At 46.5% G+C, this 18,243-nt stretch overlaps 1 protein-coding gene across 1 annotated transcript; it reads left to right on the forward strand.

Annotated features, from left to right (window-relative positions):
* Window positions 1-7,627: 7,627 nt before the first annotated feature.
* On the forward strand, window positions 7,628-16,986 carry LOC137424008 (uncharacterized). The gene is made up of 5 exons (XM_078773582.1): window positions 7,628-7,781; window positions 14,800-15,087; window positions 15,210-15,381; window positions 15,469-15,621; window positions 15,727-16,986. Exons 1-5 carry the CDS (start codon window positions 7,628-7,630, stop codon window positions 16,397-16,399), a joined length of 1,440 nt encoding a protein of 479 aa, XP_078629708.1. The 3' UTR covers window positions 16,400-16,986.
* Window positions 16,987-18,243: the final 1,257 nt, after the last annotated feature.

Genomic DNA, 18,243 nt, shown 5'->3' on the forward strand with positions numbered 1-18,243 from the left:
AGGACTTGTGATTGGCCACCGAACAATGGCATGGGAGCAGGGCGCCAAGCGCTCGGCCAATAAGAGGCGACCAACGCGATCGGAAGATTCAAGAAGAGAGCTGACGTCAGAAGACGATCAGTAAAAACGACTTGCTGATGGACATTTTCCTCTTCGTCTCTGCCTGTCTTTGCCTCCGCTGAGCTATTCCCTTGGCCCTTTTCGCTTTGGCTTCGTTCCTGCCCGGACCTCCCTTCTGCCCTTGCCTTTCGCCCCGTTTGGACCCTTTTCTTTTGCGAACCGCGAATTACCTGCTGGACGACGGACGTTGGAGCGCCATCGATTATCCTCCCTGGCGTTCACGTGCAAGCGAGGCTTGCCGCTGGAGCGGTGTGACCGGGGCGAGCAAGTGGCTCCGTGGCGTAGCAGTGTGCGTAGGGGGCCTTATCGAGGCCTAGTGGACAAGGGCGTGTTGAGGCCTACGTCCCGCCAACACCGGAGCCTGAACGAACCTGACGACTACAGACAGATAAGCCGCACCACAGAACACAACAAAACGTTTATTTTCATATCCTTTCCATTTGTCGTGTCGTCGAAGTCTGTGTGTAAGAGCGCTCAATAGGGGGTTTAGTTTTTACCGGCGCGTTCCTTTGTTCTCGGAGTCTGGCAATAAAGCCACGTATTTTTTGTACAGCAACTCCGTTTTTGGTTGATTTATTAATTTGCAGGTGAAGACTGAGCGGACCATCGGGTAAGCCGGCATTCTCCCCCAAACCCCCCTTCTCGTGTATGATCCGCCATTTAATTGATTGTCACCTCGTTAAGCTCGATTCCATCCGTGGATGCTCTGTCTTAACTGAGAGCCGTCCACACGACAATATTTAAAGAAACATTTAAAATATTGCACCGTTTTAGAAATGATATATTTACCCCCCAGCCATGGGATGTTTTTTTTACCCCTTAGGAGTAAATTTACCCCTGGTTAAGAACCGCTGACTTGGAGGGAAGAATTCAATTGAATCGAATGTGGAAGTTGATTCCACAGGTGAGAAGAAAAAGAGGAACAAATGGGTGGAGGTGAACAGTGATTCTGGATTTTGGCAGTTTCACCAGTAGGTTATTCGTGGTGGACCACGTGTACCCTGTAGAAACCTGGGGGTGATGGATGGGAGGGACATAGTACAGAAAGAACAGAGGGTGCAAGACCAGAAAAGAGGTGGTAGAAGATACCACCACTCACCGACCTGTCTACAAAGGGAACGTAATAAACTCATAGACGCAGATTTGTCGCTGGACATTCAAATAATATTGAAGGCCTTGGTTTCCACTGCGTCAATCTGAGCTAGAGAGGCAGGAGAGCCAGCCCAGAGGGGAGAGCAATACTCCATCAAGTTGTAGATGAAGGCATTGAAGGTTGATTAGAGGGTGTAGCCATCAGCAAATATTTAAAGGGGATTTTTCAGAGAGTCAGAATGATTGTTGATGAAGATTAGGAAAAGGACTGAGCCATCTTGTTTGTCTTGTTTGAATTTGTTTGAATTTATCTATATAAATAAAACAGAGTGTGTGTGTGTGTGTGTGTGTGTGTGTGTGTGTGTGTGTGTGTGTGTGTGTGTGTGTGTGTATGTTACCTATTGACTCCTAAACGGAGAGGCTCAAGTACTTGATTTTTGGCACAGACATGGCCATTGGGCCTGGGAAGGACATGGCCTACCTAAAAATGACCTCCGATGACGAGATCCATATTTTTTATTCATATTTAACTTAGCGCATTTCAGCGAGGAACATTATACACTGATGTCAGCCTGTGCCAGAGCAGCTCGCTGATTCGCTCAGAGCGATCACGTGATGTTCCATCCTCGCCGCCAGACTCCACGCTGCCTGCTATACTATAGATCAGTGGCTATACTCCCAAGCAGGCTGCATTGGGATTATGTGGGAATTATCAGCGGCAGGTCTGAAGAATGACGTTTGGACGTACGAGCTAGGCCAGGCTGCCAAGTTTAAGTTGCCTGATACCCTGCTCGTTTACACTCTCTGCGAATGTACGGGGGTCGAGGCTCCTGTGTGTGTGGGGGGGGTGGGGGGAGGGGGAGGGAGGGAGGTCTGTCCAAGGTTTGTCCGAGGCTGAGTTTTTTTTCTTTCATCTTTAGATACATATTTTTAGCCATAACTTAGCGCATTTCCGATTGGGTTCTGAACATTATAGCCTCTGCCTCTGCCACAACTCAGAGCAATCATGTGACAATTTTCAAGTTTGCAAGGAAGAAGACACTAGACCCCAGCCCCATATATACATCACTGCCTGCACCATCAATTTGCATGTTATCGGTTACCTTTAATGGCTCACTCAGGATCTTCGTCAGGCTCGCGAGCGAGTTAGCCAATCACCTGGGAGCATGAGGCCACGTTGGTCACGCCCACGACGTGGCATGAGCAAGACGTCGTTTGTTTGATTGCAGAGTCGTTCCGGATCTTCATCTGTCTAGCGAGCGAGTTATGTTACCACGTGTAAATGTTGGGAATCGAACCTGGATCCACAACTAGAGTTCACGGAGTAACAAGTAGTTTATTGAAAGACCACACAGCTGTGGAAAGGCTTTGGCACATACAGCTACAAGAACAGCATGCGTTCCAAAACCTCGAAAAGAACTCGACAAAGGGTGTGTCTTTATATAGGCAGAATAATATGCAAAGTCTCCGCTAAAGAGGTGAACTTAGATAAAGGACAAAAGTGGGCTCAACAGCCTCCCACCGTGATCCTATCCTGGGGCAGTGCTGAATGTGAGGGAATAATGTGGGAGCAAGACCTTGTCATTCCCAAACCCTTATCATTTCAAAGGAGATATTATCCAGGCCTCTCTTCAAGGGAAGGGAATGTGTATAATGTGGTTTGAGCAGTTTCTCAACTCTGCCATACAGTTGGGCAGTAAAGCGTGGTCCAAGCCATGTGAAGTAATTCCAATCATATAGTGGTGAAGCAAACAATCTTATTAAATACAATTAATGTTTATCAGAGCATACAAGTAAAAGGATATATAATAAAATCATGGTTCCGACATAACCTTCCTTTTGTCACGTAGGGGCAACGTACCTAACGAGACAATCTGCCACATCGGGCTTTATTCGCTAGCAAAAGAGAATAGTGTTATATGTGGCCACATCGGGCTTTATTGAGTGTTATATGTGTGTCCTCCCAAGGGCATGCCACGCACCCATCGCACCACGCATGCACACTTGGAAGGTGTGTCGCGATCGCTCGTGCTTTGGTACATGAAAGTCCATTAACGTTTCAGATCCACAACGAAGACGTCTGATCCGAATGAGGATGTGCTCCACAGAGGGCCAATCACCTCCCCTGCGGAACTGGCTCCCCCCACCTCGCACAAACGCAGTCCTTGCAGATCTCCGTGGTTAATCAAGGTCCATGTTCATGAGAGCCCGTACATGCTGTTCTGGGGAATACACAATGTCATCAATATCTTGTGTCATGTGTTCCTGGTCAGGGTACAGACCATTACAATTCAAAGTAAAGAGAGAAACTTCCTTGGTGTCGAAGTCATTCATGGACGCGTACTCAGCTTCAGGATCCAGAGTATCCGTGTCAGGTCCTTCGACAGCCAGACCCAGCATCGCAATCAGATCCATAGTCGAATTGAGCGGAGATGTGCAGCTGTGTGCTTGTAATACATAAGAAGCATTAGCCAATTCCCGCAGGGGATTTACAACAAAATCATCACAGTTTTAGCAGCAAAATTATGACAATCTTTCGAAGCGACGAACACATCAGCATCGCCCAGGGGCTCGTTCAGGTCGACGGCCTCGGCGGTCAACATCATGGTCTTCGTCGGTGGTTTCTTCGTCGTCCATCTTGAAAAATACTTTCTCACACATAGGACTAAAGCCTTCATTAGTGCTCCCCAGATCACCACCCTGATTATCACCGCCAGTGCGGTCAACAACCACTTTACTATGGTACCTGTCCATCCTGAAAACCAATTGGTAAGCCAATCAACATTCAAAGAATTTTCTCGCGCTAGTCGATCAACAGTTAATGCGTGGCTAGTCTTTCTCAATCTTACTATTGTGGCTGACACCCCTTCGGATGGATCTGGTATGTATGTGATTCCCGTTGTCACCCCATTGATCCTACTAACCCCCCTAGAAAATGATATAGCCGTTATATTGTGGTTGTGTTTATCTTGCAGTACTATTCGTAGTGTGATCCCGGTGCTCCCTTTTTCCAGCTTCCCGGGGAGAGTGTAGGCACATTCTGATTCCCCCATAAGCAAGTGGCCGGAGCCCTGGAGGCAGACCATCCCTTTCTGTGGTTTGACCCAGATGGGGGCAGGCCTCTTGGCCATATGGGCAATAATTGAAGGGCGATAATTAAACTGCCGGTTACAACTCTTGTCGTTACTAACCCCTTCTCTTTCCAGAGTGGTGACTAAACATGGGGAATCGATAGGTTGTGAGCAAAGATCGTTAAGGGACAAGGGTAGCACTATCATTTGTATTCCAGTGGTGCCTGCTTGGGGAAAGTGCATGCATGACCAGCAGTGAGTCCTATTCTGAATTGTCACCACCTCTCTTGCTACCTTCCAATATGTTCTCCACGTTTCTCACTTGAGCTTTATCCCGGGGAATGGTTTGAGTATGATTTCGAAGTTTGCTTTCAATGGGCCATCTATCATTCCCCTTTTCAACCAACCTTTACACCTAAGCTCCAGGAACATGCCTTGTTCCAGGTGTGTGCGTGTCCGCATCCTTAAATTGGGAGACCCCCATTTGTATCCCGGCTGCTCCTTCACCTGAAGCGTGGTTACCCCCCAAAATGACATTGCACGGACCTTTTCAATACCTGTCTAAACCTACTGCCATTTAACAACGCTTCCCAAATGACGGTTTTCCATACACTATTATGGCCCCATCTTACCGCGCTACCAATAGATGCTGCCGCTATCAGTAGCATTACACCTGTGACTGAAAACATCATTACTGTGGTGTAGTGTCTGGTGCTTGGATAGCCAACTTACAGTGCGTGGTGTTACATATTTATGTGAATGTATGTGAATTACCATTCAGGTCTTTGCTTATCCATGTGTAGTAGATTAAGGGTTGTTGTGGTTGGAGGGTCAGGAGCCCTTCTGAAAAAGAGACCGGAAACGGAAGAGGAAAAGACACGAGGAAGAAAAGCGACGAGGCTTCTTCTTCCTCGCCCCGCTCCGACGAAAGGGGGGATTGATTGAGCCGTGTGGAAAAGCGGCGTTCCCGAGCCCGTCTGGCGAGAGGAGTTACCGGGACGGATACCTGCCCGGTGGACGTCAAACTGTCGTGTGGCCGTGCACCGACCCAGCGTTTGGCACCATTCGCGACACCGTCTAAAAAGACGCGTACGGGTCGCCCGTTGGGGCCTAACACGCCTTGCAAGCGGCGTGGGGCTTTTGGCTTGCTTTCCCGTACCCGCTTCGCGTGGCCACGAGGGGCTGCAGCCGGGGTGCCCGGTACGATACCTGCCCGGTGGAAACACGTCCACCCGGGGTTCGTTCAACCGCCCGAGTGCGGCGACGCCGACCATCATCTTGTTCAGGAGGGGCCCAGAGACATTGTGCGGGACCGAGACCAAAAGGGGGTCGTGAGTACCCACGGGGACACACATATATAAGATGGCCATCTTAATCATAGGGAATTGATTGTGGATTGGGAATTGTTGATGGTTGTTTATTGTTGATTGCTCGGGGGAAATCTCCGTGGTTGTATCATTGAAATTGTATGGTATCATTACCATTGAAATATATCCTTGAACATCCGTTGTCTCTTGGGTGGAATTCATATGGATTGCGTGGCGAAAGCGCATATATAATACAACTTTCTGGCGAAGTTCCTCTCACGGTCCGGGGGTCACCGAGACCAGGTATTCACCGAGGGGACCACGTAACAGTGGCGTGGATCCAGAAGGGCTTACCCTCGCAAAAGACAGCGGTTGATGTAGTCAGCAATACCTGGAATTGTCCCGTCCACCTTGGTTCCAGGGCATTCTTGTGGGTGAAGTGCTCCACGAGCCCCTGGTCACCGGCTTGGAAGGTGTGGATGGCCATGCTTCTATTGGTTCGGGCATAATCTCTAGGATCAATCAATTGATCAATTTCAACAAACCAATTTTCCTAATCCACTTTTTCAGCATCTCATGCACCTGTTCCCTACACCTGTTTCAGCCTCTGGCCCAATAGTTGCCCAATACCTATTATGAATCCCAATATCCCAATAGTTGCCCAATATCTACTATGAATCCCAATATCCCAATATCCCGATATCTACATTTAAATTATTTCAACTAGAGTTTCAACTAGAATTACCACCAACAAACCACCATTAACCTTCCCCTGTTATTTATTTATTTTTCGTAAATAAACAACATGTTTATATGGTTGTATGAAATATGGTTGGTTATATGAAATATATATATATGGTTATATGAAAACCAACCCTATATAAGTTAGCTCTTTCACGAGCCTCGATCTTGTATACAAAAAAAAAAAAAAAAAAAAAAAAAAAAAAAAATAACCTTGTCTGTTTATTGAAAATAAAAATAGTTCTCATATGTCTTACTGTCTGGTCAATTTTCTCACCCACTGTGACTCACTCTCGTCAATTCTCACTGTCTGAGTGCAGGTGTCCTGTTTTACTCCTTCCTCTGTTGGTGTGTCTAGAGATACCCTCTGTTGACAATGGGACAATGATGTTGTCAACAACCAGGCCACAACATAAAAAGAGTTCCACAACATCCTGGCCAATTAACATGTCCGCACTTGCCACCCGACGTTCTTCTACAATGACATTGTACACGGTACCACAACAACGATTCCTTCCCCACTGCCATTCCATTCTCAACCACATTTCCAGCGAAGATGACGTCGCTATATTTCACACCTTACCTCCCTGGAACAGCTGGTGGTCCTCCGAGAGATGTATTCCGATGTTAAATCACTTCAGCACCTGAGAACTCAATTGACCCTCCATGGAATCGCACCACAGACTTACAATCAGACAGACAGACAGACAACAGAGGTGAACTACAAGCCCCAGAACCCAACCAAACTCGAACTCACTTTCAAAGGACACCACTTCTCCAGACAGGCGCAATCTAATCTACAGTATCTATATGCCAACCTCTATCTGGAGCCTCACAAAGCCAAAAGTCGGGCATGTTTATTGCATTCCACACAAACTGCAACCTTCAACCACACGAGGTGCCAGCCACACCTCAACCACGCCGACAGTGCAGTCACCCAGACCCCTAGCAACACGTCCCAACTTTAACACAAGGCCTCCACCACGAACAACACTGTCAGGTTGTGGTTAACATCTCCCGCCAAACCACCTTCAAACCACCGCAGGTGCACCCGAGCTCCGTGGCACACCCGCAACCCCCCCGAAATCAGTGTTTCAGAAACATGACTCCATGGACGGCCAGAAAGCCAGACAGACACAGACACAGGGACACACACACACAGGGACAGACACAGGTGGGTTATCGCCGGCATTCTGAACAAATTCCCTATTCCTGCCCTAATTTCTGTTGCAAAGGCAACGGCAGCCCATCGAGTGTAACCCTCCCCAAGAAACCGCTTCATATCAACTTTGTCGCATGTCACAGCTCACAACATCCCTTTGCCTCAACTTCCGTCGAGGCACTGTATCTGCGGCACACACGGCATTGAGCCTGCTTCGTTGCCAGCCCGAGCCGTTTCGTCCCTCCGACCTGGAGAATGACCGAGAGAGCTCAGAGCTCCCGTCCTCAAGTGAGTATCTCCCTTCATTCAATGCATTCCGCGATCCCAAGTTGGCCCAGTTCAAGTCCCTGTCATGCCGTTGAATTAACACCCAGTGGGTTGACTCAGCCTGTCATCCTTTCAAGGTTAGCAAATTAACTCAGACCTCCTTACCATGCGAGCAGAACCTTTTCATCTGCAAAACTTTCCTGTATCGAATGATTTTCACACGTATCTCAAACAAAGGTCAAACAAACTTCAAAGGTCAAACTTCAAACAAAGGAAGGTGTGGTAACAGACGTCAAATTGGGGTAACAGATGTCTTCATCTTACAAATACAACAATGGCTTGGTCAGTCTCAGCCCATCTTGCCTCTGCAAGAGCTCCACATCCGGACAGGTAGACAGACAATCAGTGAGACTCCACATTACAAATGCAAACATTTGATGAACCAAAATAACAACCATTAACAATCTGCCCAGGAAATCCTGACTTGGGAGGTGTTCTCTACCATGCAGCACCATCTCTACCTGGTGCACACCTCCTGCACTGAAGAACCAGCATATGTCATTGACACGGTGCAAGTCACAACCATACCGACAGAAAACCATACCGGAAGGTTTTTATCCCTCGGATTGACGTTAAATTCACATTTCCCTTCTCCAACCGTCAAATCTCAAATACTTTTCCCTCATTGCATATTTTATGCAGACAAAACAAGAAGCCCAATGTCAATCATACACACGTCCATAAGTTGGCCAAATACACACGTCATTGACGCATCCCTCCCGTTTAACCCAAAAATTTGATTTAACTTCAAATATGAGATCGCCAATCAACCTGACGCAAGCAATTCAACGCGATGACGTCATGCCGTCTTTGATTCGGTGCGCACTTTCGTGCTTCCATACAAGTTTTAATATCCACATATACCAGTGAGTCTCTCCAACTTTGCGCGAATACTGGATCGATTCTAATTATGTACCCTCAACCGTCACTCCCATGCCAACCGATGCAACGTATTTCGAATCATTCGTTCCCTTATACACTCATCATACCACGTGACAGTCACCTCGTACTGGCTCGCATTTCAAAACACTGCGCACACCCAGCGTTGTTAACAGTCGTAAAATTCACAGCACAACGACCTGAGTGAGTCGGGTACAACGCCTATCCGACCAACTTGTCACTAACCGCATACATTACAGCATAAATTCATGCACACGTGTCTCTTTGTACAATCTTGTTCAACAATCCCCATTCATTCATGTTCCTCTCACACCATTCAAAGGAAAGGGGATTTGAGGACGGGGTGGAAAGGGTGAATTGGGGTGAAAAGGGTGGGGGCAGGGAGGGTGGTGCCTGGAGCCCGGGGACAGGGCCCAGGTCTTGGGAGGGTAGGCGTCTGGTAACTACCTCCCCTACCACGGGGTCTTGATCCAGAGCCAGCTGCATCAGTCGCTGGTTCGCTTGCTTGACTATTTACTTAATTGTCCTCTGTCCTTGTAGCTTCAATACGACAGCTTTAATGCTTCAATTTTTAATATTTTAAGAACCACTCCAATCCTTCCTACCTGTGCTTTTACCTGGCCCCTTGCTGTGAGCCTATTTATTTTCTCTTCAGGTTCACCTGTCCTGTTTGTTTCTACCTGGATTTCTGTTTTCCTGTGCTTTATCTGCTTGCTTCCTCTGCCCTTGAAGTTTCAGCACTTCTCCTGCCAGGCTAGCCTGCTTCACCGCTGCCTGGCTCTTCCTTGCCTCCTCTTTCCACCACCCCGAACAGTTTCCAATAGTCGGATGGGAAGGTTCCTCTTGTCTAGAGCTTTGTCTAGAGCTTCATGGCTTGAACTTGTAGTTACCACTACCCCTCCTGCCAAGCCTACCTGGTACTTGCGCATTTCCTTTTTCCTGGCCATGTTCCTTGGGTCTTCTTCATTAGCCCGCAGCCTATTCTTTCCCTGGTATGCAATGGCATACCCCATCTTGTCTCTAGACTGCCCTGCCTGGGAGGTTCTTGGTTTTACCGGCGATGCCCTGTGGCTGCCTTAGCCTCACTTGCCCCCTTCCTGCTAACTGACCCCTATCCTTGGTAGATCAATAAAGCAACTCGTTACTCTGAGCCAAATAGGCCTGCACTTACAATTTGTTCGTGATCCAAGCACGAAGCGACGAAAGGGGAGACAGACAACCTGGGTGAGTGAACGGAGCTCAATTTGGAATGACCCCTCAGCATGAAAGCTCACCTTAATCAAATCAGTGCTGGCCAGCCTCTCCGCAGGGTCTCCACAGGGTCTGCCTCCCAAATATCGCTCCGAGTTGGATCCCACTTCTGACACCAGATGTTGGGAATTAAACCTGGAGCCACAACTAGAGTTCAAGGAGTAACAAGTAGTTTATTGAAAGACCACACAGCTGTGGAAAGGCTTTGGCACATACAGCTACAAGAACAGCATGCGTCCCAAAACCTCTAAAAGAGGGTGTGTGTCTTTATATAGGCAGAATAATATAAAAAGTCTCCGCTAAAGAGGTGAACTTAGATAAAGGACAAAAGTGGGCTCAACATCCTCTCACCGTGATCCTATCCTGGGGCAGTGCTGAATGTGAGGGAATAATGTGGGAGCAAGACCTTGTCATTCCCAAACCCTTATCATTTCAAAGGAGATATTATCCAGGCCTCTCTTCAAGGGAAGGGAATGTGTAGAATGTGGTTTGAGCATATTCTCAACTCTGCCATACAGTTGGGCAGTAAAGCGTGGTCCAAGCCATGTGAAGTAATTCCAATCATATAGTGGTGAAGCAAACAATCTTATTAAATACAAATAATGTTTATCAGAGCATACAAGTAAAAGGATATATATAATAAAATCATGTTTCCGACATAAACGTAAACGTAAAAGTGAAAAAAAATTGAATTTGTCTATAAGTTCACACATGGAAGACTGACTGTGATAAAGGCAATGCCACCTAAGAACATAAATTTGTCACGTTCAACCTCCAGAGCAAGGAAAATCGCTGATCGGAGACTCCATGAAACCGATGAAGATACTTTTCACCGTCGACAAGCCAATCAAGAACGTGTCTCTAGATTCAGACAGCGAGAGACAGAAAATGAGAGAGTGGCATGTCTGAACACCAATCAACAACGTGTGGCGAGGGCCAGACAGCAAGAGACAGAAGATGAGACAGATGCACATCTAAACGCCAATCAACAACGTCTGGTGAGGGCCAGACAGCGAGAGACAGAAGATGAGACAGAGGCACGTCTAAACGCCAATCAACAACGTGTGGTGAGGGCCAGACAGAAGATGAGACAGAGGCACGTCTAAACGCCAATCAACAATGTGTGGCGAGGGCCAGACAGCGAGAGACAGAAGATGAGACAGAGGCATGTCTAAACGCCAATCAACAACGTCTGGCGAGGGCCAGACAGCGAGAGACAGAAGATGAGACAGATGCACGTCTAAATGCCAATCAACAACGTCTGGCGAGGGCCAGACAGCGAGAGACAAAAGATGAGAGAGTGGCACGTCTAAACGCCAATCAACAATGTGTATCGAGGGCCAGACAGCAGGAGACAGAAGAACAGCGCCAAAAACGACTCAACAACTGGCAACCATCAGGCAGACGGCAGCCGGCCATTGCATGGGAGAAGGCTGCATTTCGTTACAATCCAAACACTGACTACTCCTCAAAGGTTGATATCGGCTCCATGTCGTTCACCTGTCAGTTTTGCCATGCCTTGAAAGGGAAGGGCCTTTTGCCTTTTGCCATGCCAAATAAATCGAACAATTCCGGAAGTGTACAAAGTTGGTGGTACGGCTTCTTCTTCTTCCTGTTCTGCATCACACTTACCTCAGAAACGTGATGAACGCCACATTCACCCCATTCACCCACCAGCATATATATGAACCGACCCCTCCTCTCCTGCCTCCCCCCTCCCCTCCGCCACTTCCCTCCTCCACTCCCCTTCCCCCCTTCCTCCCCCTTCCCCCTCCCCCCTCTCCTCCCATCTTCATCCCCCCCTCACCCCCCATCTCCTCCCTCCCACCTCCCCCCTCCCTCCCCATACCTCATCCCCCTTCCCTCCCCCCCTCCCCTCCACTTCACCTCCTCCCCTTTCCCCCCCTCCCCTTCCCCTCCCCCTCCCTCCTCCTCCCCCGCCCGGCAACGCCGGGTACTTCTGCTACTATATATATATACACTGCCTTCTGGAAATCTAGCCTTGACAGGAAGAGTAGACGAAAGGATTCCATTGAGGGTCACATGTTGGCTATGAGAGTTGAGGAGGAAATTATAGGGTGAAAAGAGCAGAAAGAGTATTTCCAAGAACAGCAGAGCAGGTGGTTAGGACACGTGAGCTGATGCCGTCAGTTCCAGTTGCAGAATCAGAGTTGAGGTTGGCCAGAAACTGCTCCACATTCTCAGGTACAAAAGACAGAGTCCATGAGCAGTTGGGTGTGACTAGGTGGGTTGGGTCCAAAGAGTGAGGGGTTGAGGACCCAATATTTTGAAGCAAACACAGAATTTGAGGCACTCGGCCTTCTCACAATGGATTCGTCTATGGTGCCATTTGAAGAGAGGGAAGGGATTGAGGGGGAGCATACTCCAGACACACTGACTTAACAATACATCACCAGGTTTCAGAGCATGAGAAGCATTTGAAAGTTCTTTCTTGAGGATGGAAAGATGGTGTTTTCTGGCTCTCCTGAGAGTAAACACACACTTGTTGCAGGCTTTCTGGAATGAGCTGAGATTGCCTTTGGTCGGTCTTTCTTTCCAGGAAGAGAAGGCATGTAGTTTCATAACAACTGCCTCGCCACAGGAGTCAGTGTACCATGGGTGTTAAGAATGGTAGAAAATTTGAAGATGAAATGAGATGAATTTGTGCATAATGAAATGGAAAGCCAAATACTACATTGGAGTCATCAGAAGGAACCCGAATAAGCAAAGAGCAAAGATAGAGTCAGTCATCAGGAGAAACCTGGATAGGATCTTGGTTTGAGCTGCTACTCCACAACCCTCAAATCCATCCAGGCGCAGCCAAGTGAACCCTCCAGAAAAATCTCTGCAAGAATTCACTCTCGCCTACCCCTAACGCCTACCCCTAACGCCTACCCCTAACACCTACCCCTAACGCCTACCCCTAGCGCCTACCCCTAGCGCCTACCCCGAGCGCCTACCCCTAGCTCCTAGCCCTAGCTCCTAGCCCTAGCTCCTAGCCCTAGAGAGAGCAGGTTTGTGCGGAAAAATTCCAGGCTGAGTTCATATCAAGAGCAGTAGATATCGGAGACCAGTCCTGAAGTGAAATGGCTGCTTTCTGTCTCTGCCAATTTGCTTGAGTGAATTGCTAGGTTTGCCAGCACTGAAGCATCTCTGAGAATAGCCAGAGAGATGTTGACTCTCACTAGCACATCAGTTTATCCAATTAGAGCAGAGGAAGAACAGTAGACATTTGCATGGAGGTTTGGCATCACTATGTCCAGAAGGGAGGATTTGCCATTGGAAGAAAACTGGGTTGGAAAGTTCACAGATTGAGTCAGTCCCATGGAGTCACATAAGTCCTTTGCTGAAGTGCCATGGCAGGCGAGAGAGGTACACCTAGCCAATTTGCATGGTGAAAATTGAAATCGCCACATATGAGGAGTTGAGAGTTGGGATGAATGGTTAAAAGTTGGTCTTTGTTGTCTAAGAGAGAGATGTAATGTGGAGGGAGTCGTCCCTGTTTGGAGGACAGTACAACAAATGGACAAACAAGAGGTGGAAGGGGAGGGGTAGTTGCAGCAAGAGCTGTTCCTGGGGGTGTGGACTGTGGAAGTGTAAGATCACTACAATGGCAGTGAGAAATTGAATTAATGATGTAAAGTGCAACTCCTCCACCGGAGCAAAGTTAATGCCCATCAAATTGGAGGAGGCAACAACTGGGAAGAGACACTATGGATTCAGATACGTTCTGTAGGACGAAGGACAGATGATGTCCTATTAAGGACAGATTCTGTTAAACAGATGATTTTCGGTTTATCGGCAGCATCCTATATTGAGAGCTCTGTCAGGTTGGGTGGAGACCTCAAATGTTTGAGGTCCATACAATTATGGGCAGGGGAGGAGGCATTGGGAGGTTGCAGGATTGGGAGTGGTGGAAGCTTTGTGGTGAAGGGTGAGGAGATTTTGAGAGGGTAGGTAAGGGGGAAGTTTTTTAGTGGGTGTGATGCATGAGAAGAGGGTTGGTGTGAGGGGTAAGCATTGAGAGGGTGGGATGAGGAGGGATGCAGAAAGGGAGGACATGAAACTTTTCGGTGGTGGAGTGAGGTTTGAAGCTGAAAGAGGGGATATGAAATTGAGTTATGCTGATTCCAAATTGGACAAATGGAAATAAAGATCATGGGATGGGTGGTAATATTTTTTGTTGAAGGTTTGGAAAAAGGAGATGCTGTAGGTGTTGGAGGAGGGTTGATGAGCCAATTGCTAAGCTGACACAGTTTTAGGCCCTGGGCTGTCCGCCGCTATCGTTCCGTTTCGTTCCGTGACAAGGTTGCGACTTATTTTCACTCACAATATGGTCTAAATGATATTTGCTGTATTGTGTAAAAAGTTATCCGCGTGAACAACGCCCAAGGCTGAGCATTAATTAGGAGTTACACGCACTATTTTTCAAAGTGTAATCGGCGATTAACTGCGTACTTTGGCCGGTAAGTCGGCCAGCCGGCGCAGCAGTATCAGCCGCAACCAATCAAGAGCCGTATTTTTGTAAACACGGGCACATCTTGTACTGTCATGGCAGCTTCCACGTCGGCCTGAACTTGGTCATGTCCCGAGCAAAATCTATGCAGAAGTCGCCTTTATGGTGTGTTTTGCATCTGTCTTCGGTACAAGAACAGAATGTGTGTCCATTTACTGAGGTTAGATGGGGTAAATATCACGAGTGCTTAGGAAAATGGTTCGATTTAGACGGGGAAAGTGGTGACATCGCCCGGTCGCGTTATCACAGTCATGCTGACATTGACTTCCCCGATATTCCACTGAGTGCTGGTTACCATCCAACGTGCTACAGACGGTTCACTGATAATAAAAAAAAAGAGACAGCTTGCGAGTAAGAAACGATGCTTGCACGCCTTTGAGGGAGCTACTGAAGTATCTGCAGTAGATGCTTCTGTTCAAAAGCCTGGTGTGCTGTCGTCACCAAAAAAGAGTCTGCGATCAAGATCGGCATTGCCAATCTCTTCACAAGGCCATATCCTCCCACGTATTTGCTTCATTTGCAAGAAAGAGTCGCGTTACCTTAACCGAGTCCATGGGCCGAAGCGGGATAAACTCGTTCAAGCCGAAACACTCACAGCAGGTAGGTACCTAAGGCATTTGTTATGAGCTAAATCAAATTTGATCATTTTTATTTGCCATTCTGGCTTGTTTAAGAACAATTAATTTTCCTCCCACATCCTAAGTCCTCAAATTATATTTCAGGACGTCTGATTGAAGCTGCCAAGCTGAAAAAAGATGAAAGTATATTGGTCCACACTAGGAGATCTGATTGTGTCGCTGCAGAAGTCAGTTACCATAAATTATGTTTTGTGCAATACACAAGATTTCTCAGCAAGGACAGAGGGCCAGCAGTCAGTACACCTCAAAATGAAAGGTATCACTACATATCACATAACTTGTGTGAAATAATTCCTTATCATTTCTTCATGTGGGACCTTATTTATTTTTTCTTTTCTCACAGCATCTTGTATGAAGAAGCTTATAGAATGTTGTGCCAAGATGTGATCCAGACAAAAATCATCAACAATGGAGAAGTATTCAGGCTAACAAAACTTGTGGATACATTCACAAAAATTGTGAAAAAACATCATGGTGTCATATTGTCAAATATGAGGTGAGTGTAGTTTGAGTGTGTATGCTTGCTCATGCTGCCACTTTACTGCAAATTATAAAGTTGTGTAATGATGTGGAAATGCCCAACATATTTTATCTTTTCCAGGAATAATCGCATGAAATCTCTACTGATGCAGATGTTTCCACAACTGATTTTTCATCAACCACCATGCCGGAATACGTCACTGCTGGTGTTTACAGACACGTTTACAGCAACAACAGTGGCCAGTCAGTGTGCATCAGAATCATCTGACAGTAGTGAGCCTGAGACAAGTGCTGCTGAAGTGAGTGACTGTGACATTGGCACTGGTGCAGGTTCTTCATCCAGCCGACCAACCCGTCAGAGCAATGCAGTGCCCATATCAGGTCGGGAGATTGGTGCTGATATTGTCCGCATTATTTATAATGCAGGTTTGTTCCTCAAGGCAGAAGTAAATTTATCTCCTGGACTTCAGTGCCCTTGGCCACCTTTAGCATCTGACCTTGGTCTATCTGCTGTCAAGGGTATGGTCCCAGTAGCTTTATACAACTTCTTAGTTTGGGTTGTTGGGGCTAGTGATGAACCAGCCCTTGAAGATTTTGTCCACGTACCTGAGGATGTAGAGCTGAAAATATTTTCACTCTGCCAGGACATTATCCTGCTTGCATCCAAAGGTAAAAAAACAAACACCCAAGTCTCTGTGTTTGGGTATGACCATTCGTCATTTGACATGGTCATCCCAGTTACTAAACTTGATGAACAAACTTGGTCATTGTCACAATCACAGGAAGATAATTAAGGCTTAATTAGTAATTTTGTGAAGATGATTCTGTGTAGTCTTCCCTTAGTGGAATCTGGTGTAGGTTAGTTAACAGCTTCACTGTTCTAATTTCCATTTCTGTCTGCACAGAAAGTGTCATACAAGTATAATATGAGAATGTTATCCGTCTTTTAATGACGAAGTGTTATCCGTCTTTTAATGACGAAGTGTTATCCGTCTTTTAATGACGAAGTGCCTAATTACTGTCGGAGTACGATGGCAGTATTCCATTAATGTTAAGTAAGCAGGTGGTTGTATCCGTATGCGCAGTTTCAAATATCTAGGTCAGTCGATGTGGAAGATGAAGCCTTGTCAATGTCGAGATAATTAGTGCTGATTTGCATCCTTTATAATTTCCACATTGGCCACCCCAGGACCACGATTTTTCCAAAAGTGGAAGATAGTAGTACGTCCTGTTGTCTTCAGTCATTTCAGACATCTCGGTCGGTATTGGAGGTAGATACAGACTCGTAAAAATGAAGGAAATCCTTAAAAATCGCTATTTTTCTGAATGATGCACCTTGTTGCAGTTTTCATTATCTTGACAATAAAATGTTTACATGGTCGATACTTCTGATTCGTGATATATGTTCTAGTATCTGACGGCCCTTTGAGTACCAGTTCACTGGTAATTCCCTGTTTGTCGTTAAAGGCGGCAAAAAGGGTTGGCGCCAGGAAGGGCATCCGGCCGTAAAACATTGCTTCAAAAAGGGGACCAAAAAACAACAACAACCACGGTTCCCGAAAAAGGCCAACCCCCGCTTTGCGGGGAAAAATGGCCTCTAAAGGTGGTTATATATATATTTTTTTATATCTGACGGCCCGGTAGAGTTGAGGCTTGGGAGATGTATATTCGCGGAGATATACGATTACCAAAATGGGAAAAATGCGAAAATGCCACTTTTCGCACCCTGGCGACCAACTTCGACAGCTCACTGTGCCTAATTGGGCCAAGATCTCGTGGAGAGCTTTTGTCCTAATGTCCACCATATACGTGTCTACCAGCAGCCCAAAGTTCACCTCGCACCCCTTCCTCGGATCGAAAAGTGTTTTTAGGGCCTTTTCATAGGGACTGCCCACGGCCTATTTTGGGGAAAAACATTTTTTGCGAAGAATAAGATAAATAAATAATGGCGTGGAAGAAAAACACATGGAGTACTCCAGATGGAGAAATAAGGAAGTTGAAGCATTTTAAAATGTTTTTAAAAGAAGAAGAAAATCAATTATATTAATTGAATATTCGGTTTGGAGATATTGCGAAAGCGGGGGGGGGGGGGGGGGGGTTGGGGGAGTATGGATGAGGAATACGAGAGACAAAAAAATTGGAACACATAATTTTTCACAGTTGTCATCTTGAGGAGCGGCTGAAGTGAGCGTCGAATAACTCAAACAAGAATTCAACAAATACAGCACAAGCAGGATACAATTTAACACGGAATATTGGATGTGATATAACGGCAACACAGACACGACTATATTACAGAAACCAAACATGACAGATCGGCTTCGGAAAACTTAGCTTTTAATGACGTTGTGGAGGCAATGCCAGATTCGAACAGCACATGGAAAAACCCCGAACCGAAAGTCCCCAAAGTATTGTATTTTGTCATGGTGTTAACATTGATGTCTGTTCCAGAGCTATCTTTAGTTATATTTATGATTATGGTTGCTGAATGGAGTACAACAAAGCTGTACACTTCGGCCAAAAGAACAAAGCTTCATGTTATTCAACCAAACACAAAACCAAATTGATAGCCAAATACAAATTGACTGACTATTCAGTCAAATGCTGTTTTTTCTAATCAAATTCGACTTAATGGGTC

This window comes from Myxine glutinosa, chromosome 3, assembly GCF_964187855.1.
Source record: "Myxine glutinosa chromosome 3, kmMyxGlut1.1, whole genome shotgun sequence".
Taxonomy (NCBI): Eukaryota; Metazoa; Chordata; class Myxini; order Myxiniformes; family Myxinidae; genus Myxine; species Myxine glutinosa.

Bases quoted from the DNA above. Each gene is read 5' to 3' on its own strand.
- LOC137424008 (XM_078773582.1), top strand. From the start codon at position 7,628: ATGTCACAGCTCACAACATCCCTTTGCCTCAACTTCCGTCGAGGCACT. The intron at 7,782-14,799 runs GTGAGTATCTCC...AACGTGCTACAG, and splicing joins CTCAGAGCTCCCGTCCTCAA to ACGGTTCACTGATAATAAAA. The intron at 15,622-15,726 runs GTGAGTGTAGTT...TATCTTTTCCAG, and splicing joins GTCATATTGTCAAATATGAG to GAATAATCGCATGAAATCTC.